Consider the following 24,051-nt stretch of genomic DNA (forward strand, 5'->3'; position numbering starts at 1 on the left):
TAATCATGCAGGATATGGTAAATGAGTTATAATAGCGACGATTGCCGTCGTGTACTTATACTTTAGGTCAAATTGAACAAAAAAGTCCTCTACCATTTTGCAAATAATCATATAGATTTTTAATTATTAATTAAAGAAGATGAGTGCATTATCACGCAAAATTATGCAATAATCTTCTTTAATTAATAATTAAAAATCTATGTGATTATTTGGAAAGTGGTAGAGGATTTTTTTGTTCAATTTGACCTAAAGTATAAGTACACGACGGCAGTCGTCGCTACTATAACTCATTTACCATATTCTGCATGATCATTTACAAATTTTCTACAATTAATATCTCGATAATTATTGCGAATATCGCAAAACGGTAGAGGACTTTTATGTTCACTTCAACCTGTTCTACGTTCCCACAAAATGCCCAGAGGAGAGTGTAAGACACCCTGTATATACATGTATGTTTTTCATTTGTGTTGCAAGTTTAAATATTCATGTTTAAAAATCAAAACACAAGAATTGTCCAGGATTAGGTACGTTTACGGAAATTGCTACTTTCACCTTACGTGCGTTACGGCGATAATTATTTGTTCTCTCTACACAGACAAATGTTCTGTCTTTACAAAGAAAAATATAGATATATATACGTAAACAGATTAAAATTCCGCTCCACGCTTAATTACATATAAAAACAAATACTAGGTGATCTGCGAGCAGAATTTTCCAGGTGAACCGCAGCAGAGCGAGTTAGTGTTGATTCCGCTACTACTCGGCAGATTTGATTCGCGTTTCGCGAGCAAAGCGTCCCTCTTATTCGTCGGAAGTGCGAGAAAGAAACCGCGCGGCCCTCGCGCGGAAACGCGTCGTCGTTCGCACTCATCCTCGCGAGATCTCGCCGTTCTTTCTCCATGCGAAACTGGTCCAGTAACCTCTTCTTGAGATCCCCGCACGCGATCGACCATTTATAAACGTCGCGATCGAAGGCAGACGAAAAAGAGGAAATGCCTGTGCGCGCAACGGTTTTGTGACTTCCGTTACGCGGACTTTTACGCGACAAGTTCGCGCGAGCTATATTAAGGTATCGCGACTGCGGCGGCATTGAATGAACGCTGAATTTCTCCGGGATACCGGGAGTATAGTGCTCCTTGAATTCGCGCATTTATCGCGTTACCGCAATCTGCCGCGCGGATCGGCTTCGCGTAAAACGGGGACGAGTTTCTCACGTGGTGTACACCTCGTTACCGCGTCGCGCGGATCTTACTCGCCGGATGATTCGCGTGAGTGGAGATTGGTATCTCATCGTAGATAAATAAACCATATTCTTACGGACTATTGTCTCAGCAACGATGATAATTGGCGGACGTTGCGAACTCGCGCGACTCGGGAAAATTTGACACGCGTGAGACTAATGCCAATTTGGAGTATTTCATTGCATTAAACCTGTGCCGAATTACACATTGGGGTTGGAAGATTGCGAATTATAGAGGCTAGAATTCAATTAATTTCGATCTTGGCTCTCTTTGTCCCGATTGGACAAGTTCTTAAATCCTCAATTCCGTAATCCTCAACCTACAATACCTATACTGTTAAAGAAGTTTTTAAGTATAACAACATTCTTGCTGATAAATTTAGTAAGAATTTTATAAGATTTATAATTGTGCAAAGTTTTCATACTATTAGTATTATTAGTATTATTAGTTTGAAAATGATGTTATGACATTTTATTATTTAATATAAAATTATAGAACATATTCCCTTTTATGATTAAGCATTATTAAATGTAATATCAATTTGGTTATTAATTTTCATGATCTGCTATATAAAAAAACCTCACAATTAAATTATAAAATTTTTCTAACAATACAGTTTGATATGAATTTTACGGGAAGAATGTTACAGTTCTCTTCATATAAATTCTTTTCAATGTTGCTGTGTTTCTAGCAGTGCAGGAATAGACTGTCAGTAAGATATGTCTTACTAAGGGACATGATACATTTAGCCAAAAACATAGCAAATCTCGCTAGAAACATAAGAAATTTGTCAATAGCGCAGTTCCTAAAATGCAAGTAGCACACATGAAATGAAAGAATAGTCAATTACTGCAGAATGTCTATTCCTCGGTTGAAAGAAAATTCTATAGTAAAATCTACTTTAAAATTCTCTCCGTGTATTCATTTGACTTATTGCTGAGCAAAATTGAAATATTCACGACACGACACAAAAGCTTGTCTACCTCAACAGAACTCACTGTCAGCTCTTTGCGGTCGTATGTTTACTCTCAGCCACCACAGCATCTATACCATTTCGGTCATGTGTTAAGGTCGTCCTATACCTATCGCAAGTCGGTCGCAAGCAGCCGCAGAGGCTGAAAAAAATCACAAGAAAATATAAAACATTATATGTAAATATTATATACATAATACATACGATATATAATGTAAAAAAATATACAGAATCCCAGACTCTCCTCCTACAGCTGAGCTACCATATTATGCGTCAACATTCAACAGTCTTCTTTATTTAACATCTCCACTTTTTATTGCGAATATCGCAAAATGAGCCTTTTATATCCATCTCAATTTTATGTTTCCACAAAAATGTGGAGGAGAGTCTGGAGGAATCCTGTATAAAATAAGCAAGGTGGAGCTATCATGTTTGAAGTAAATGTGTCTTCGATCATATACAAAGAGTTGACTGACGTTCAATCGACGTCGCTTGATTCGCTTCAACGTAATAACACACGATTGCCTGACGACGATCGAACGTCACCTTCAAATCGAATATCCCCCCCGCGTGTCGGACGGACGGCGCGACTCAAGACTCAACAGCAAGACTTGATCATCGCTCATAATTGATTCGCGATGATCATTCTCATATCCGCGTGACGCCACGAACACGCGACCGTACGCAAAAAGACGGATCGAAGGCCAGCGGTCGGCGTAAACGAATGTCGAGAAGGGGGCGACTTCGCTCGACAAGAAGAGACACGAGATCTCTTCTGCGTGTCCGAGGCGGATCGCGCGCCGAGGGAAATACCTGTAGCCGGCCTTCACCTTCTGCCGTGAGATCAAGGCTAGACGGTCTCGAGAAGGTGGAGAGATACATCTCGCGCGCGTCGCGGATCGATTATGCGTGTACGAGAGAAGTGGCGGCATGAGACGGGCCGAGTAGTTTGCGCTTAGCACGCGACGTGTTGATTCGTGCGGATAATATTGCTCGGCGTCGCCCGCGGCAGGGTGTCATCGATCACCCGTGCTTCTCCGGCGAGAGAATCTCCTCCACGGGGATTTCACGTAGGGACGGCGGTAAAAATCGCCGGACGGTGCCGAGCCGCCGACGAGGAGCGCGCACGTCGAGTTTCCCGCGGAAAGAGTTCAGGAGGTCGGCGAATTTCACCTGGCGGCCGCGATCCACGGCTGGCGAGCTGCTCGTGCTCGAGGGAAGAAAGAAGGGAGGGAGAGAGAGAGAGAGAGAGAGAGAGAGAGAGAGAGAAAGAGAGAGAGCGAGAAAAAGAAGGACAGGATAGAGTTGCGAGAGCCTTGACGGCGAGGAGTGGTCGTGCCGCGTAAGGACGGGCATGAATCGTCGGCAAGGTCGCCGCGGAGAAATTGCGACGGAGATACGGCGACCGCGTGTGTGTCGTCGTTAGTCTTGATAGATAACGACTGGATCTAGCGGCTGGATGTCGAAGAAAGTGCGGTCTGCAGCCGACGTTTCTGCTCGCTCCGTTCTATGCCACGCTACTCTCTTTAAGTGGAATCAGTAAGAATGATTCTGGTTGAATCGGTAAAAGGAGTATTTCACACCGACAATCGGCGTATATTCACAGATATTTTCAGTGAAATTCTCTGTCCCACTTAACTGTCCCATCTTGTATCTTATTTGAATAGTTTCTCGACCAGTGTAAGTAAAGACTTCACTGCGAAATCTGCAGTACACGAATTCGTTGTGTCAAGTCCAACTTTCTTCATTTACGGACCGAACGGCCTCCATGCGATTCGCGTGCAAACACTGTCTGTGTTTGCAAATTACATCAATAAGTCAAAAACAGTTGTTACGTGAAGAGAATTTTATAGCAAAAGTTACTTTAGGTTTTTGTAACCGAGGAACAGGTCGACATTTCATAGCAATTTATACTATTCTTTCGTGTCATATGTATTACTTATATTTTAGCAAATGTGCTGTTAAAAAAACATTTGCTATGTTCCTAGCGAAATCTGCTGTTTTCAGCAAAATCTATTATGTTTCTTAACAAGATAGACCTCTAGTTTATTCCTAAAAACTACTAAAAAAATATGGTAAAACTAGAAATTTATATATGAAAGAAGACTATAATATTCTCTTCGTGTATTAATCGATCCGTGCTATACTCATAACTAAATCACTCAGTTATAAGCATTTCAGTGAAGAATATGCTGATTGTACTTTAGAGAGTGCGTAGCTACCGCTCCTAAGCCGTTTGTGAAGGTCTGCACAGGTACGCTCGCTCGTGTCCACGTTCAAGCCGCCGCGGCGACAGTCGCTCTCGAAGCTTCCCGCGGAAACTGCGACCGATCAGGGTGGATAGTGCTCGAGAAACGGCGGAGAGTGTCGTGCGGAATAAGACACGCGTAATTTGAGGCGGAATTTCGAGCAAATCGTATGATTGCCGAGTCGAGCGGGGGTTTTCTTGCGTGTTTGCAACGTACTCTTAACAAAAGGCGTTCCTCTTAACAACGTGGTTTTATTTAGAATGTTGCGTGAAACGAGAACGTAGTTCGCTGTGTACTTGAAACGGGGAACACACGTGTCCAGAATATAGTCATTATGTAGTCATTATGTAGTCATTATGTACTTGAATTGAAGGAGACGTGTCTCACGGCGTTTTCTTCGTAGAGCCTTCGATTAGTCTTAGCCATCTTCAATTAAACGGTACATTACGAAAATGTAAGTGGTAGAATCGAAATGGTAAGCAAGCTGACCTTGGCTACATGAAGAGAATATTGTATAGCATTTTTTTTTTCATAGAAATTCCTGTGAATTTGATCAAGCTCCTCTGTACACTGTTTAATATTGGAGGGTCAAATTTAAACCAATTTCTTGAGTTAATATTGAAATAATATTTAGTTATTTTTAACTATCATGTGTGTCAAAATTTATTATTTTAATACAAAACATGTGTTTAAAAAAACAACCACATCTAATCAACCCATTTAAAACAATATTAAGTCATTTTTTACTAAAACAAAGGTTACATTAACGTGCATATAATAAAAAATAAACTAAATTTTAGTCAAATTTAATATATTTCTTAAGTTAAATTATTTAACTCCATTATATTAGTTAAATTAACGACATATTTAGTAGGAGCAGTGGCGACTTATAGGAATGGTTAAAAATAACTCAAATTGAGTATAATTTGATACTACGGATTTAACAGTGTAGTGCAGGAATAGATTGTCGGTGGAGTTCATCTTTGAGGAATACAGTTAGTTTTTTCAAAAGAAACATGCGTAGTAAATTTTTTTATTAGTAGACTTCTCAGTTTTTAAACATAGAAAATAGCATATATGGAACTTTTCAGTAATAAAATTATGAACAGCACATATGAAGCGATTAAGAGTGTAGCCAGAATATCGATATGTTCTTCAGTTACAAAATTTTACAGCAATTTTTCCTATAAAATTCTTTCCGTGTTTACTATCACACTTCTGCCGCTTAAATTTTCGTGCGTGTCGAGGTGTCTGATGCACCTGACAGTTACGAGCATCGCTCACTAATAGTCGCTTCTGTTTAATGTCGCAGACAAGCGATCCACGGATTCACCAGCAATGGCTCACGCAGCACTCCGAGAGATCGTCGAGCGTGCTGTCGAGGAAGCTCGCAAATTACCAGGACTGAACACGTCCGAGGATGGCGAGCAGTCTCGAGAAGGACGCGCTATCGCGGACCACAGTTACGAGGATCTTCTCGCTACCGCGATACTCAACAAGGTTGTTTGCGTGTGTGAAATCTAGACTAATAAAAGCGTTTCTCTCTCTATCAATTATTATTCATGCTGTTTAATCGTGAACTTCAAACTGATTATGCGAAAATTCGCGCGCTGTGTTCTATGTAAAAAAAAAAAAACGAATTGTTTAATCAGATCTAATGCGCACACTTCAGGTCATCGAGAGATTGCAACGAGAACGAGTGGATGGCAACAGCAACGTTCTGCACATCACGGAACCGTCCAAGACAAAATACACTTCCAGTGCGTAGAATTGACTTAACGTGTTATCGCGCATCGAGTACGGTACACGCGACAACATACGGGGAAACATGTTCACGGAAACGACATTTCTTTTTTTAGCCGAGAGCGAGTGTGGCATTGGCGAAGACGTGAGGAGCTACGAGTGCAATGGCAATCGTGACGCGTCGATCAGGCAGAATGGAGATCATCAGGAACCGGTGTCCTACATGGTACATAACCCAATCGAAATTTTGACCTTATGTTAATCTTTTAAGAGTAAAGAAAGAGAGAAATTGCCTATCCTTTCGTTTTTGCATGTTATTTTATCGGAATACTAGATATTTGTAAATCAAAGAATAAGACTGGAGAAACCTATTCAAATTCTGGATTCAGTTTTGAGTGAGAAATATTCTCTCACACAATGACAATTAAGGATGGAAGTATTCACTTTGCACGAATAAGAAGTCATCCGATTTCGAATGACTCGGCTGTCACTCCACTTTTCGAGTGGAATTTCACTCGAAGAAATTTAAAGAGCCTTTCATCGAGCTTGCGTAAGTCCTAAGGAGGTAAAATTTCGTTGTAGATGGAAGAGCGAATAGAGGAGGTGACTACGATCACGTCAGACGACGAACCTGCTGAGAACGATGTCTTGGAATACGGATGCACTCGGCGCGTGCCGTTCCCGGAGTTCGGGATGGATATCGTTGACCGTAAGTGACCGCAAATTTCTCAGGATATTTTGTATGTAAAACAGAGATATCTCCTTTTTACAATTATAAATATAGTTTTTACACGGAAAGAAAGGTTTGGTTGAATTAACCAAATATCTAGTCGAATATGAACGATCCAGAAATTCCGATCCGAATTCTGTTTAAGTCAACCAAAAATCTTGTTAACTTAAACAGAATTCGGGTTACTTCAATCGGAATTTCTGAATCGTTCATATTCGACCAGATATTTGGTTAATTCAACCAAATCTTTTTTTCCGTGTACTATATATATAATATAATAATAACAACAACAGCACGCAAAAGTATTGTAATTCGCTTTCATATATTTATAAATCATATATATATATATGAGATTTACAACACATTTAAAGCGAATTATAACACTTTTGCGTGCTGTTATTATTATTATAGTAGAAACTATATTTAACTATATTTATAATTGTAAAAAGAAGATATCTGTTTTACATACAAAATATCTAGAAAAATTATTTATATGTATATATATATATATATATATGTGTGTGTGTGTGTGTGTGTCAAACAATATTATGCATAAGAAAAAAATAATTGATCTTATGAAAATTATAATTTCTTTTCGTTTTATCCATATTTTTTGTAGTAAAATGAATGCATATATAAGATCTTTACCATTAACATTATAGTAGAATTTAATTTAAAAAATAGTTTTTTTGACCATAATTTATAATAATTATTTTTCTGTGCGATCACAGTTACAAATATCAAACATTTTTTTTTCTTTCTCAGTGTGAGAATTGTCGACATTTTCTCAAACACAGATTAATTTCTTTATAATTAAAAAACTCAAAGTTCATAACCATAATAACAATAATTATCAACAAAATATGAGTCCCTCTGAGTCACGGCAACATTTGTGTGAAGCAGCACCGCGAGAATTGTCATCACCGTCGTCGGACTCCTCGAGCTCGGATCGCAACGAGAGTTTCTCGCAAATCAAGACCAAATATCGCACTGAACACACAATGGATCTAGTCTCGCCCATTGAGTCCTGGGAAGACAACTGGTTGTTCCAGAAGAAAAGAAGTGCTCGATCGCAGCCGGACGCGGTCGCAATGTTGGTGCCGAGCTCCAACACGTGCTACAAAGCTTTGATCGGCGACCGAGACGCTGAGGACACGTCCGACCTATCCGAGTGCTCTTCTACCAAGTCCGACGAGGAATTCGAGAAGGAGCTGATGGAGATCGACAACGTAATCCCGAGAAGCCCCAGGACTTCCGAGTGCGACGTGGAAAATCATCAAGTGCCAAACGACACGATGCAACTCGTTGAGGATGAGGTTGACTATGTTTGCCGAAGGAAAACGAAAGCCGAGGAGATCGCAGCAGAGAAAGTGGTCGAGGATGAGGATGATAAGAAGGGACCGAGTGAAAGTTCGCCGACATTGATAACGGGGACAAAAGAGGAAGAGAGCAAGACCAAAGAGAAGCCGACGAATGATACCGCCGAGCACGGCGAGAGGACAATTGCAACTGCGGTGGAAAGTTCCATGCAAAAGAACGTAAAAGTGCAACTGGAAAAGTCGAGCGAAAGGAGCGACCGAGGGAATGTCGCCGACGAAGGCGAAGAGCAACGAGAGAGCGAGTACACCGAGCACTACGACACTGCGATCCAAAGACACCTGGATAGTCTGACGAAAGTCGATGCTTATAGCGGAGAGAGTGAACCTGCCGACGAAACGGGAGAACTCACGGAGAAGCAGCCCGAGAAATTGGAAGACAAATTAGACGAAGAAGAAAAGAGGTGAGACTTTCTGTTGTTATGTTGCAATCAAGGACTAAAATCTGATATGCTCTCTGCATTTTGTTTTTTGTTTTCTGTCTTTTTCTGGTTTAAAGTTTAAGGTTTGTCAGAAAGAGATAAAGAGAAAGAAGCAGGAAGCAAAAAGTATATTGTAGATTAGGCTTAAAGTTTGATCTACAATGTGTTCTTCTGTTTCTTGTTTTCTGTCTTTGTCTGGCTTAAAGCCTGATCTATAATATGTTCTTTGCTTCCTGTTGTTTTCTGTCTTTTTTTAGTTTAAGGTTTAAGGCAGAAAGAGATAAAGAAAAAGTAACAGGAAACAAGTAACATATTATAGATCAAGCTTTAGGCTTAAAGTTTGAGTCAGAAAGAGATAGAAAGAAAGGAACAGGACATAAGGAGCACATTGTAAATTAAGCTTAATCGTTTATGCAAGAAAGAATACATCAATGATGATAACGTTAATTTGAATAACGACGTGTATCTAAAATAATAAAAGCAATAGTAAGAGCAAGCGAGAAAGTAGCTTTCTGAGTACACTAAAAATTGATTATACATAATGATATCGATAATTCTGAGTACGATAAAGCTATCACGAAATCACTTCCAGTCGAAAGAAAAAAAAGAAATGAAAAAAGAAAAAATCAAATGAAAAATGGAAAGGATTGATTTATTTTATCGATTTGTCTCCGACTCTGCAAGGTTCTGAATTTTATTTTCGATCGTTATTATTCCTCCGAGTAACCAATCAATTATACACGATGACATTGATGATCCTGATGATGAACGCGATAAAGCTATTACAAAATCACCTCCAGTTGAAAGAAAAAAAAAAGGAAAATGGAGAATTGGGAAATGACTCGATTTTTCGATTTGCTTTCGAGTCTGCAAGATCCCGGACTTCATTTTCGATCTTCACTTTGGAATGTTTTCGTGTACGCATCCAATTTACGTTAGTTTAGGTTATAGCAAGCACTAACGAGACGAAACTTCACTTGAAATAAACGCAAGAGAAGATGGAGACGATATAATATATTGTTGTTCCGTGCATGACTCGATTATTGCGTGTGTTTCTTTCTATATCGTGTCTTTCGATTCACTCGAAGTTACCTTGAATTCAACTATGCAATTTTTGCAATCGCTTCGCTGGCACGTGTACGTTTTTTATAATCTTTTTTTCAATTTTATACAGCGAACGCTCGGAAGCCAAAGTCCAATTAATTTCTGCAACGAGCAAGAGCCACGTTGATACGACCGCCGAGGAAGATCGATTAAGTGGCCCACCACGCCCAGGTAATTCAGTATAAATGTGTTTAGTATAACATATGGTATAATATTCAGTATAAAATGGACTTGCATATGATCGCGCGCGTGTGCAAGCGCACACTCCTTTGCAGTACTTGAACAGAAGAGAGAGCGATGAAGATTTCATATTATCTTCTTAATGCAGAATTGTATTAATCGAGATCGGCGCTAAATCGAAATTTCACAAGAAGAATGATGAAAAGAATTATTACGGCTAACATACAATGAAAATGTAAAACGCGTTTATTTTGAAGGAAACTTCTGATCTCTATGAACGATTACGTCATAAGAGGAATAGCGTGTTGACCGCGATTACATTTTTCTCGAAGTGTGCAATACAAAAGGAAAACGCGGCGACTCTTGGCAATAAGAGTCCTCGAGATAAAACTCACACACGCGAGCATAGTTGTGTGAACAAAAATGTATCCGGCAGGCACAATAGCGGAACGTGAGCACAAGAAGTGGGAGAACGCGCCGCCGATCGAGAACAACCCCTACAGCGAGGAAAACATACGAAAACGATCCTGGGAGAGGCGATATTCGCGAAAATCCGCGGACGTCTCGGGGTAAGAATGCAGCAACGAGAAAAATCGCGAAAGACTAGCTCCATCAGCTCATAGCTAAGCCGATCGTTCTGTTATTTAGAGTTCACTACGAGATCAAGAAGCTGAACGACGTGCAATTGGACGTGCTTGGACCCGATCCACCGGACATCAAACGGTAATTTCATTTTGATTTCCTTGGGATTCAATCAATTGTCGCGTCGCGATACAGGAAAATCGATAGGAAAATAATCGGATGCACGATTAATTCGGCGAAAAGCTGCATCGGTGATGCACCCGATGAACAAGTTTAGAGCTTTTTAGCAACTATATAGAATTGTTTTAGCAATTATATATATAACTTTCTATAGAAGCAGAAATGTGAAAATTTTATCACTTGAACTCGACAATTCTAACGACCGTATAACTTCTTAAGTTGTAAAAACGCGGGTTTTTTCACGCGAAACTTTGCACTCTTCACATTTCCGCTTGTTTAATCTTCTTTCATACAACTTGATTGCTCGCTTAGCGTCTTTCGCGATTCTCGGGAATTAATTATTAACGCTGAGTCAAAGGAAACGGTATAGAATGTGAAAAGAAATCGAATAATATGTACGGAAAGAATATTATAGTTCTTTTTCATATAAATTCTTTTCAATTTTAAATATGTTTCTACAATAACGCAAAAATAGATTTGTTAGCATGGGACCTATCTTGTTAAGGAACATAGTAAATTTCGCTGAAAAGATAGCAAATTTTCGTAATATAGCAAATATTTAAGTTTCTAAAATAATAAGTAGTTACATACGAAATAAAAGGATAATCAATTACTGCACACATAATCAATTCCTTAGTTATAAAATTCTATAATTTTCTATAACTTCATTTTTTAATGTTTTCTATACATTTTTACAATTTTTAATTTCAAATTCTAAAATTCTTTAAATTTTCCGACTTTAATAAGATTATCGAATCTCCCAAATTCTATAATTTTTAATTCCAATTTTTACTATAACATTTTCTCCGTACAAAGATATGTTTGCATACACTGAGAGAAAAATTATCTTAAAATCAACAAATATTTCCTTGGTGGGTACCATTAACATATTTACTTAAATCTACATTCTCTTTACTTAAATCAAATATTGTTTATTTAAATCAAGTAAACAATATTTGATTTAAGTAAAGAGAATGTAGATTTAAGTAAATATGTTAATGGCATCCAAGGAAATATTTGTTGATTTTAAGATAACTTTTCTCTCAGTGTATGCAATGAAAAAATCGTTGATTGCGTAAGAGAAAAATCTAGACGAAGTCATCCATTATATCCTCACGAATCGGAATTATTATTCATCGACGGAACAAATATTTGGGTAACTCAATGGAGATCAAGCGAAAAACTCACTGACGAGGATTAATATCTTTCTTATCATGACCGAAAACATTCGTCTGAACATTCAACTGTATGAGAATTCAGTTGATGTGATGGAAAGCAATTGGCTGAATAGGAACGTAATTCTTGTACGGGAATTCTTGTGTCCCGACAAGTGGGTTTTTCATCTTCCAGCTAACAAAAAATTCAGTTGCGGATTTGTTTTTTCCCGTGTTGCGGTCGAACAGGTTCGGCAGGGACTACTACATCAACCAGTCGAAGGTGGCCAGCGGGGAGCGATCGGAGCGGGCCAGGTCGGCGATGTCCTCGTCGAGCAGACCGAGCAGCTCGCTGTCCCAGCGGTCGAGCTGCGCCGGCGACGAGCAACGCGAACGACAGGTGAGTCACGAGCTCGAGCGATTCGAGGCGGCTTCGCTGCACAGCAGCCTTCCTAGGCGACGCTGCCGCGACCCCCGCGCCAGTTCGCATTTCGCGATCAACCCCCTCCTGCACCTGGAAGCCGCGCAATCACCTGTGAGCGACGAGTCGAACCCATCAGTTGCGAGTTCCGCGGCGACGTCGGCAACGGCGAGTTCCCCGGAAGGAAAGAACGTCGCGGATCTGCGAAGACTCTGGATCGAGGTCGAGGAGCCGATAATGCCGCGGTACAACCACGACAGTCGCGAGGGATCACCGGGTGACCGCGACTCCGGCATGTGCTCGATCGGCTCGCGAGACTCGGAGGTCGTTTCGGAGGTGGATCGTTGGCAGCCGTTGGAGAACGGCGATCAGATCTCCTCCGTCGGCGGCAAGAAGTTCTGGATCACCGCCCATAAATACCACACTTTTGGCGGGATCAAGATGCGGCTCAAGAGACCGGCGAAGGATCTCGAGGATCTTGAGGACCTCGACGACCTCGACGACGATACGGCCGCGCCGGACGATCGGCTCGCGCAATCGGATCACGCGCCGGAATTCGTCAGGTTCAAGTATCAGACTTTTGGCGGGATCAGGAGGAGCAGGCGCATACGACCGAGGCTAAAGATTCCGCCCAAGGCCGCAGGAAAAAGCTCTTCGAGCCGAGTCCAGCCGGAAGGGTTAGTCGGCGAGGAGCGTCCTGAGCATCCACTGTGCTCCTCGAGCTTCGAGCACTCGACGAGCTCCGCTTTCGAGGAGAGCGATTGGCAGGACGAAGAGGACAACGTCGCGGACGAACGGTTTGCCGCGGCGACTTGCAGAAAGAACGCGAATTCGTCGTCCTTAACGAGCGCGGCCGGCAAGATCATAATGGATAAATTTCTCAGGGACGTCTCGAAGAGGAGGAAAGCGTGCGCGTTCAGCAACGACGTTGCGACGTCGCGAGGCAAGAGAATTAAGTCTCGAAGGCGTCGAGAGATCTCTGAGGAAGATGCCGACGAGAAATTGGAGAAATCAACGAGCGGGAACAACGAGAAGAACTCGGAGAGCTTGAAAGGTTCTCGTCGAGCACGGGAACGCAAGAATGATAGTAAGAGGCGACGCGACAAGACGGACGTGAGGAGTTTGAGCAACGTCACGATATGGTGACGATAACCAGGAATTGCTGCGATGATGAGAAGATCCAGGGATGCACAGGGATACTAATCATCGTGACATATCATCGCCACGGATGAATAATATCACGTTAGAAATATAGAGTATATCCTCGAACCTTGAAATTATCTTGGGGTCATTAGGTTGATGCAAAAGATTTGTGTGTCACTTTTCTACCAAGTTCTCGTTTCTATCTAATTTCGCATTTGGATCACTCAAAAAATGACTTTTTATAACGAAAACTATCTGGATATGAGAAATTAGCTAAGATATGTAGGTTAAATGATTAGCAAGCGCGATATCTCGTGTATGTTTTGTATTCCATACAGATGACAGAGACAAAATTTCTACCTAAACCATTTATAAAATTTAGCGAGGAAGTCTCTCTGTAACGTCCAAAGTCAGTCTCATAAAAATTGACCGTAGTAGACAAAAAGGACTAGCGGCGAGAGACTAACAAATGAATAACCCTCACATCCATTGAAGTTTACTTGCAGATGTTAGAATTTCATAATTATACATACCACAGACAATTTTCTAACAGATACAGAAAACAGTGATAAAATTTTAACCGTAACATCTAGAACTCTAGCTGGATCAGCAAAACATTTTTTTGAGTGATCACAAAATTGAGATGATCATAAAAGGAAAATAGGAAGTCCTCGTTAGATGTGTAAAAAAATACCGAGTCAACGTTGTTCCTATATTCGTGAAAATTACCAACTGTTCGAAATTGGACTTCGTTTCGTTTGACGAACACGACAAAACTTTTGCATCAACATTATATATATTTTAAGCACGTGACATCTTGTCGCGCAGCGGAGCCCCAACTTTTCTCATCGTTCTTTGATGAAGAAACGTCGCGGAACTGAATCGGGAGAGAAAACGCTCGAGGAATATTAATGCGAAGCCACATTCAGTATGTCGCGAGGAGTTCGCGAAGGAAACTGATTAGCGCGAAACAGATTTCGTTTTCACCGAGAGAGGCTCATTATTCTATTCTAATTACTATTCTAGTTACTATTCTAATTAGAAATTTCGAATGCGCGGGATCTTGTGTTGTTACTTACACGTCCCGGCGAAAAGTCGCCGGGCGTAATCGAATTAACGCGGTTGCGTGGTTTTGTTAATAATAATGTTAATAATTGTTATACACGTGTTGATATACTTGTGCATGTACCTTTCGGTGCGATAGCTGTGCTTGGGAAGTGAGAAATACCACGTGCCATGACGCGATGCGTCAATTTACAAGTAAGCGTGATATTAACAGTTAAGGGATCATATTTATAAAGTCACAAGTGGCAAATAAATACGGGTATGGAAAAATAAGAAGTTCACATCGCACACATATACACACACAGAAAGAAAGAGAGAGAGAGAGAGAGAGAGAGAAAGAGTGACGCTGATTCTCCCGCTGAATTTCACATCGGCCAATCCAGATTTCTGAAATTACCTCGTGTTTAACCCTTTAACCCTTAGCTGGCACACTTCACCATAATCACATAGCTGGCACACTGGGCTGTTTGAGACCCCAATCACTAAAATGTTTGCTGTGTGGAAACTTGATTTTTTCGCTTGAAAAAATTCCAATATAGTTTTCAAATATCGACTTAAAAGATGTCATAGGCTATTTTGATAAAATGTAATATTGAGTATGAAAAAAAATTCGAGAACGTAAACAAAAACGAAGAAATGACTATTTTCACTAAAATGCTGGCGCTTCTGATATCCCGAAGTGCCAGCTAAAGGTTGAGTATCACTGGTACCAATAGGGACCATTTAGAATCGGTTGGTTGAAACCTTATTAATGTGATATTTAGAGTGTTTTTGACAATATTTCATTTAAAAAAAGTTACTAGAATGTTCTATGAATTATGCGCTTTAAAGGGTTAAAGGTCACGTCTCAGGAGCGTTTTGTGCGCGACAAATGAAAAACGACGTTAACGTAAAGTTAACGTATAAGTAAAAATTCTCGTTCTAACATCCTTAGCAATCGATTTAATGTGAAAGATCAGATTATACAAATAATCAATACTTATATTGCAGATAAGTGCGAGAAGGTTACGTAGGATTTTCGCTGGAGAAAACGTTTAGAGAAAGTATCATAGAGTAAGAGAATACATATTTCTTCGGTTTCCGAAAGATTGACCGTGCTACTCATAAACATGAAACTTTCGGCTGACGGTGCAGATAAATCTCCAGCGCCCGAACAATATCGCGATTAAAGACACGTCTGTACAAACGCTCGAACATTCCCAATCAATATTCAGAACTTAGGAATTCTCGGGCGCGAGAGCCTAAATCAACATGCGAAAACGAAAGAGAGAAAAGAGTAAAGGATCGATCTTCTCACCGCGTATATTAACAGCGCGACGTATACCATTCATAAACTTAATTCTTCGTAATGTTTTTTATAGCGACGCTCACGCCAATTTTGCGAAGAGTGTGTGTGTTTCTCATTTCTGCGTAAAAAGATATCACGACGACGACGACGTTCCAATCGTAATCTAATCATTTTCGACGATTTCGCATTTCGCACAAAAGATACGTGAGATATGCTAATCGAATCCGTGCACACGAGCTGCAAAAAAGAGAGCACTCTTAGAATCGGTAAGTACCGCAATATTTACATGCGTGTGATATGTGGTGACTAACAACTGAATGTATCGAGATGTGTTTGAAATGTTTGTAAAGACGGCGAAATCTCTCTTGAATCTGTCGTCGTTGTATCTCCCGCGAGAGCCGCAGCAATAAATACGAGGAATAACTTCCCAGCAATACTAACATCGCTATCGATAATACACATCTACTGCCTAATGTAATATTAACTGACATCATCAACCTAGATTTATAATATTTTAACTGTGCGATGTATTCAATGGTAATTAACACGAATGTGCTTCTCTTTAACTCGTAAATGCTAATATGCTTTACCCAAGCTATATCGATTCGCGGAGCTTCACCCGCAAAACAGACTTGCGTAAATAAAAAAAACAGCTAAAAATCCTTCGCCGCGTATGCAGAATAACGAATCGCTTCTCTCTTTTCTATCTAATGCTGCAAAAAGCTTGAAAATTCGTATATAAAAATAACGTATTTGCAGTTTCTTATTAGAGACAAAGCTTCCGGTCCACCAAAGCCATAACCGATATGTGTTCGTACAGTTGAGTGGCAGTTGTTGATTTTTCTTTAAACATAAGCGATATTGCGGATTGTATTAATTGTCGTACTAACGTAAAACATTCCTGCTAACGTCTAACGGCCTTGGGAAAGTATCAATATTCTTCTGATGTATCTAATCCTAAACATTTTTATTGTTTCAACTTTTAAATACGAATATTTAAACTTTCAATATACATTTATACAATAAAATAGAATAAAAATGTATATATACATGTATTCTATGCTGAAAGATTAAATGTATTCATGTTTAAAGACTAAAACAGTAAGAGTATCTAGGATTAGGCATGTGTTCGCGCGAGAATTGATACTTTTATTGATGTTATTATTATTGCGTTAGAATATGAAATTCATGCTATAGAATATCGTCATTAAATATCAGACAATAATGTGAATCTTACGAAGGAGAAAGAAGCGCGAGAGAGAAAGGGGAAATGAAACGGAGGCGTGTCGATCTTTTGGCAAACGAGACGAGACAATCAGAAAGGACAAAGAGGAGATAAAGAAATGAAGAAAAGGGAAAAGAGGCGTTCGACGGCGAAATACACAGAGCTTCGAAGCCGATCACAACGCGAAATAGTTAACGTCAGCCGGTCTTTGGTGTGTTCCAGGATGAAGTCATGTCCGGAGAAACCGACGACGTGTCGATGTCGCGAGAGGAACACGCAAGGACGATGTCCACGTGGCGGAGGAACAATGCCGAGATGATCAGCTTCGAGACGACGAACAATCGCGCCGCGAATCCGCGCGCTTCCGTCGACGGGACGGATCAAGAGCGACGCGCGGACGACATCCTGGAGGATCAGAGGAAGAACAGCAAGAATGAGATCAACGCGAAGCTGAATAACCAGGAGCACGGTCTCGAGGCGGAGCGGCAGGACGAGAAGCAGGGGCAAGTTCGAAGGATCGACCTGAAGGCGTACGGCTTCGAGAATGAGTTCTCGGTAGCGAGAACCGCGCGACCGCAGCAACAGCGAGTCGTCAACAGGCTGGACTTGAGGTCCTTCGGCTACCAGGACGGTCTGCGTCGCGCACGCTCCAACAACCAGTTGGACCAGCCGGCGAACAACGAGAAGTCGAATCTGACGAGGTGCGTGATGGACCGCGAGAAGAGTCGCTCCGAGTACAAGGTCTTCCCAGTCGACCGCGGGGACTTGACGAAGAGCTCGGGGGAGTTGAACCAGCTGCACGAGGACGTGGTGAAGGTCGGCTCGCTCGTGTCGGCCAAGTCGATGCCGAACGTAGCCGACGACGCGTACTATTACGCGAACCCGGTTCGTGTCAACAACAACGACGACGACAACGACGGTAACAACGACAACGACGACGAGAAGGACAAGTTTGCCGCTAAGAACTCGCTGAATCGCGTCAGCGAGTCGGATAAAGGAGTCGACGTACGCGACTCGACCAATGCGGATGGCTCGCTCAATGGCGACGACAAAGCCCCGTCCGACTTGGACAGGTCCTTCGAGGATATCTATATCGAAGACAAGGATCGGCTACGTGGACCAAGCGAGAAGTTGCCCATGCCGTCCGTGAAGAGGCTCGCGGAGGCCTTCGGCGGCAGACAACCCTCTGTCACCGAGTGGGTGCCTGCGAAGACGAGCAAAACTTTGGTAATCAATGAAACAACAATTTTTTCTACACTGAAAGAAAATTATAGTTGCTTTCGACGTCAACTATACTTTTTTGTGATTTTAACCATAAAAATAGTTAGAAAAACCATCTTTCTAATAACACTTACTAAATTTTTGTGGTTAAAATCACAAAAAAAGTATAGTTAACGCCGAAAACAACTGTAATTTTCTCTCAGTGTACATGGAAAAAACAAGAAATAGTGTACATAACCAGAAATACTTAGTTGCGAACAATATAGACTGAAAAAATATTCGGTTAGATTAAAGCCTACGGCACACGGTGCGTGTTTTGCTGCTAGTTTAGCTAATAGATTCCTTGCGCGCTGCGCTATGGACTGTGTTGCGTAGACTGTGTTGCTGATAAGATAGCAATGCTGCTAGTTTTCGCTTCACATGAGATCTGTTCTTTTTAGTTACACTAAGTTGTACCTTTTATACCGACTTAAGACCGACATTTTAGCCCAAATTTTTCTTTTATCTTCTTTATTTCTTCTTTTCTTTCTATTAATAAGAAAAGAGTTATTGCAGTCAATTTTTTTTCTTGCAACTTCCATTACTATAAAAAATATTAAAAGTAATTATTATATACAATACGTATATACATATAATTATACAAAAATTACATTACACAAATAAATTATTGTACGGAATACACACACACACACACGCGCGCGCACGCACACGCACACACACACATATACAGTGAGTCCAAAAAGTCTTTCACTAGAAATTTTCACAGAAAATAGTTTATTTTTATTATAAATAGTAAACAAATAATCGTTTTTACATATAATAAAGTCTCTCTTTCTTAACAATATACCAGAAACGAATAATCAGAAACCTATAAATTAATAAATATTATACTCAAAAGCGATAAAAGAACAAAATATGGTAATTTAGTAATGCGCAGAAAGTGTTCGTACACCAATGATATCTGTGGTAAAAACCTTATCTTAGGTAAGGAACACATACATCGTATGTTTACATTCCTTGTCTATTTATATTTGGGCCTTGTTCAGTTTTATATATTGACGCGAAATTTCACAGTCGTTCTCTACTTGGTGAAAATGGGTCGGACAAGAAGCGAGACTACCGCGGAGGAAAGACAATTTATTATTAGGCTGCATAATCAATGCAAGTCATTAAATGAAATATCAAAACTAATTGGAAGACTGCGTTCTATAATACAGAGTATTATTAACCGCTTTGGCAAGACCAGAATAATAAAAAACAGTGCAAGAAGCGGACGCCCGTCTGTCTTGTCGGACAACGACAGGCTATTTGTCATACGTCAAATTAAAAAAGATCCGAAAACTAGTGCCCCCATAATAGTTGCGGAATTGCTGAAGAGACAAGTCAACGTTTTTGTAAATACAGTGAGGAACATATTACACAAAGAGGAATACCATGGACGAGTAGCCAGAAAGAAGTGCTGGATTAATGAGACCAATCGCAAGAAGCGTTTACAGTTCGCTCGTGAGTACCAAACAAAACCTCTAGAATTTTGAAATAAGGTCATTTTTACGGATGAAAGCAAGTTCAATTTATTTGGATCGGACGGAAACCAAAAGGTCTGGCATCAGGAAAATGCTGAGCTTCAGCAGAAAAATTTGATATCCACTGTAAATTTGTACCCACTGCATGAGTGCTTCTGGTGTATAGGAAATATACATTTCATCGATAGTATTATGGATCACAAAGCGCGTATATAAATATTTTGAAAAATAATCTCCCAGTGCCGAAAAAATGGCGTTCCCAAATGATTTCATATTTCAACAGGATAATGACTTCAAGCACACAGCCACAAATACTAAATTATGGATTTTATATAACACATCTAAACAGCTGAAAACATTTCCCCAATCAGCTGATTTAAATCCTATAGAACATTTGTGGAGCCTTTTAGAAAATAAAATAAGAAAAAGATATATTTCAAGCAAGAATGACTTAAGACAAGCACTACAAGAGGAGTGGAACTCAATTACAGCATCTGACACATCCAAATTGGTTCATTCTATGCCCAAACGTCTACAAGCTATTATAAAAGCTAAAAGTATCCTACAAAGTATTAATATGATTTTGTTTTTTTCATTTTGCTTTGTTTCTAATCAGAATATTGTGTTGTACGAACATTTTCTGCGCATTACTAAATTACCATATTTCGTTCTTTTGTCGTTTTTGAGTATAATATTTATTAATTTATAAGTTTTGTTTATGGTATATTGTTGCGAAAGAGAGATTTTATTATATGTAAAATCGATTATTTGTTTATTACTCATTATCATACGGAAAAAACTATTTTCTGTGAAAATTCCTAGTGTTTGAAGACTTTTTGGATATATATATATATGTATATTTAACTACCTACTATCATATATTGTTAGTTCTGACATGTTGCACTTTTACTCAGCTAGCGTCAAAACACGCAGCAAAAATAGCACATGTCCTATCATCGAAAACTAGCAAGCTAACACGCATAGTATCACGCAGTGTACAAAATTTTTAGCTTTGTAGCTAGCATGTTCGTTCGCATGGTTAAGTCGCATGCGATTAACACGAAAACACGCACCGTGTGCCGTAGGCTTTAGAAGGCAAATTGCCTCTTCAGGCTGAAGTGATGACAAATACTCCGAATTTATTTTAAGGCTCCTGGCCCCTCGCATTGTCTATCTTTTTTGTAAGAGTCGGAGAGAAAAGTATATCGGAAACCAGAGTTTGCTGAGCCAGAATTCGAACCCAGGTCTTTCGCTTGACTGCTTTAAACCGCTGAGCTACTCAGGCTCCCGCTCCAACACACTCTCTCTCGTCTTTTTATATGATTGTTTGTTTGTCAATATGGCACCCGCGTTCCTCAGTTCACTTTATATCTTACACTTTTTAATGATGTCAGAAGCGAGAAAATGCATGCTAAAAATTCTTGCAAAATACGTTGAAATAAAAATATATATCCATAAAGTAACATTTGCAATCAATTAAATAAATTTGTAAGATATTCCGTGCACTTCCTTTTTGCTCTAACAATCAATAATTTCTCGTAAATTAACATGACATACAATTCATCTTCCCAGATAGCCAAACCTGCGCGAACAGATTTCGAGCAGAGCTTGCTATCAACTTTTGATGGCAAATAGATAACAAATTTGATGCAGGATCTGTTATATCATATCTTGCTGCCAAATTGCCGCCAGATATGCGGCAGAGCTTGTTGTCGGAAAATTGCTGCAGATTTGCAGCAAAAACCGCGCAGAGCTTGTAGCGATTTGACGGCAGGTTGGCGGCAGAAACCGCACAGACCTTGCTACGCTGCAAGCTTTACGCGGTTTTAGCTGCAAATTTGGCACCAATTGCCCGACAGCAAGATCTGTCGCCAAAACCGTGGCCTAATGTAGACACAGATGGCTGGTTTTGCTGTGGGTTTTTTATCAAATTTGCTGCCAATTTGCGCGCAGTCTGCGCTCAATTTGTTTACTGGGTTCTTAATCTATTTCTTCGCCTATTTCTATTCAAGTTAATTTACAATAAATGATTGAATGTTAGAGCAAAAGGGAAGTGCACGGAATATCTTACAAATTTGTTTAATCGATTACAAATGTTACTTTATGATTATATATTTTTATTTTAACGTATTTTGCAAGAATTTTTAGCATGTTTTTTTTCGCTTCTGACTTTATTAAAAAGAGATAAACAATGCGAGGGGCCAGGAGTCTTAAAAAAGCTGTCAGATGAAATTGTTTGAATTTGATATGTGTAATTATATAAAGGTTATATTTAAAAAAAGTATATTTCATTTGTGCTTTTTGTGTGAAGAAATGATGTCATAACATCATCCATTTCCGTCCCTGTCTGCAGCTTGTGCGCATCTCCATGGTTTACATGGTTAAAATCGTACGATTGTTCAATTTGGAAAAATATAAAAATTTTTTGTTAGAAAAATGTTATAGTTATAATTTCTCGAGCCGGAATTTTTATTTAAAAAAAATTGAACTTTTTGGTCCAATTTGAGAAGAATGACATTTTTCATTAAAATTCGCTCCTTTTTTTATTTTATAAAGAAACTAATACATAAAAATCGTACGCTTCTCTACCGACAAATGAATGATATTAAATATTTTTAAATAGATTTCAGCACCACATCTTTAATCGTGAAGAACCGTATCAACGTATTTTCGCTTTGTAGGTAACAAAGTTGGACGACGTCAAGGACAGATCGTTCACGCCCGAGGTGCAGATAGTCGAAACGCCCAAGCAAATGCACAGTCTAACAGCCAGATCACTGTCGAAGGAGTTTCGGGAGGGACTGCGTCAAATGCCCAGCAAGATTACCTCACCACCTGTCAGTCGGTCGTTTATCGAAGAACGATCGGCCAATGGCGATCGAATGGAAATCGTGCGATCGAAACGCGAGGACAGCGACATCGCCGTGATTTCGCCCGGCAAGCTGAAGTCAAACATTAAATTTTGGGAACAAATGCAAAAGAGAAATTGAATCGCGTCTACTCAATATTGCAAATTCAAACGTTTACGCTCGATAAAATCGCAATTTAAAGTTTCGTAATAGAATTGATTTTGTATATACCGAAAGAGAGAACGAGATTGTAGGTCGAAATGAGATACACGAAACGAGAAACTCGTGTGTGAGTTTAACTCACGTGCAAATCAAAATTATCGAAATGGAGATATCAGGAGAAAGGTAAATTGTAAATATTATAATTATCACAGCGTCCGTGAGCCCAAAACGACGATTATTAAAATTCATGGAGCTGAAGTATTTTAAGTGCAAGCAGAATAACGATGTCAAACGAATACAAACGTGATTTCCAGTCAAGATTAAAAATTATATTTTTTCGGAGATTCCGAGTAAAAGAAAAAGAAGCTCGAGGTGCGTCTTACAGATATTCGTATCGATTTAGTATCTAGTGCATCTGAGAATTATTTTGGTATATACGTAGGACTTTTCGTATTTCCAAACAGTATGGAAAGTATACAATCAAACTTTCGCGCGAAATCCAGTCGCGATTTGCGTCACTGTGAGGCAGTGAAAACGGTAAGATCTAACGCTGGACGCGCTAACTGGAAGAACGCTCTCCCAGTTGAACGTCACGTATTTACTTACGATTCACTACTGTGGATGTGTAAACGCGTACTACAGATAAGATCGATTCGCCGCGTGTGATAACAACGAAACGGTGTCACGCAAGTGTGATTAAATTCGTGCCAAAAGGCGTCGCAATACGTTGATAGCCAAAGAAAGCGTTTCGAGTCGGGATAAGAGATTGCGCTAACCCTTTCTACTCCGAATTGTGTCATAAAAATGACACGTAGTAAGATTATTTAAGAAATTTTTAAGAGGATATGCATAAGAATAAATTTGAAAATTGCAAAATTATATTCAACTCCAAACAGCTTCTCAAAAGATTGAGAGAGCGAATTCAAAAATAGAAGTTTGTTTTCTAAAATCTTTTTCTAAATAATAATTAAGTGTTTCCGGCATCTGTAAGAAGAGTCGAGAGGGTTAACGATTTCCACGCGTTGCCAATACGTTAAATACGCGATGGGAATGAATTTTTTTCCGAGTTCTAACTGAAAGTTTCGCAGTGATTTTGTATATTATTGCAAATAGATACATTAGTTTAATGTAATGAAATAAATAAGATTAGAGTAAATATATTGTCAGATCCTACATCTTGAAATATAGATCAAAACGGAGTGGAAACAATAGGGGGA

The 24,051-nt window shown here is 39.7% G+C and overlaps 2 protein-coding genes across 11 annotated transcripts in view; one reads left to right on the top strand and one right to left on the bottom strand.

Annotated features, from left to right (window-relative positions):
• LOC116845392 (uncharacterized MFS-type transporter C09D4.1) overlaps positions 1 to 2,356 on the bottom strand; it is a 52,671-nt gene extending 50,315 nt beyond the window's left edge. The window contains exon 1 of the mRNA XM_032818004.1: positions 2,243 to 2,356. The gene's annotated coding sequence lies outside the window, so the exon portion shown is untranslated. The remainder of the gene's footprint in view (positions 1 to 2,242) is intronic.
• The window catches only part of LOC116845390, a 51,693-nt gene extending 27,703 nt beyond the window's left edge, over positions 1 to 23,990 (top strand). For 9 of the 10 annotated variants that reach the window (XM_032817984.1, XM_032817986.1, XM_032817988.1 and 6 more), the window contains 11 exons: positions 5,779 to 5,966; positions 6,139 to 6,226; positions 6,326 to 6,435; positions 6,792 to 6,918; positions 7,840 to 8,719; positions 9,912 to 10,012; positions 10,458 to 10,590; positions 10,670 to 10,744; positions 12,187 to 12,337; positions 17,302 to 18,306; positions 22,505 to 23,990. In XM_032817984.1, coding sequence (XP_032673875.1) covers positions 5,779 to 5,966; positions 6,139 to 6,226; positions 6,326 to 6,435; positions 6,792 to 6,918; positions 7,840 to 8,719; positions 9,912 to 10,012; positions 10,458 to 10,590; positions 10,670 to 10,744; positions 12,187 to 12,337; positions 17,302 to 18,306; positions 22,505 to 22,813 — 3,167 coding nt within the window. In that variant the 3' untranslated portion in view covers positions 22,814 to 23,990. The remainder of the gene's footprint in view (positions 1 to 5,778; positions 5,967 to 6,138; positions 6,227 to 6,325; positions 6,436 to 6,791; positions 6,919 to 7,839; positions 8,720 to 9,911; positions 10,013 to 10,457; positions 10,591 to 10,669; positions 10,745 to 12,186; positions 12,338 to 17,301; positions 18,307 to 22,504) is intronic. The other variant, XM_032817985.1, reaches the window with a different exon arrangement.
• Positions 23,991 to 24,051: the final 61 nt, after the last annotated feature.

Source organism: Odontomachus brunneus, unplaced genomic scaffold, assembly GCF_010583005.1.
Source record: "Odontomachus brunneus isolate Ranch 3 - 2012 unplaced genomic scaffold, Obru_v1 Obru_scaffold_051, whole genome shotgun sequence".
NCBI lineage: Eukaryota > Metazoa > Arthropoda > Insecta > Hymenoptera > Formicidae > Odontomachus > Odontomachus brunneus.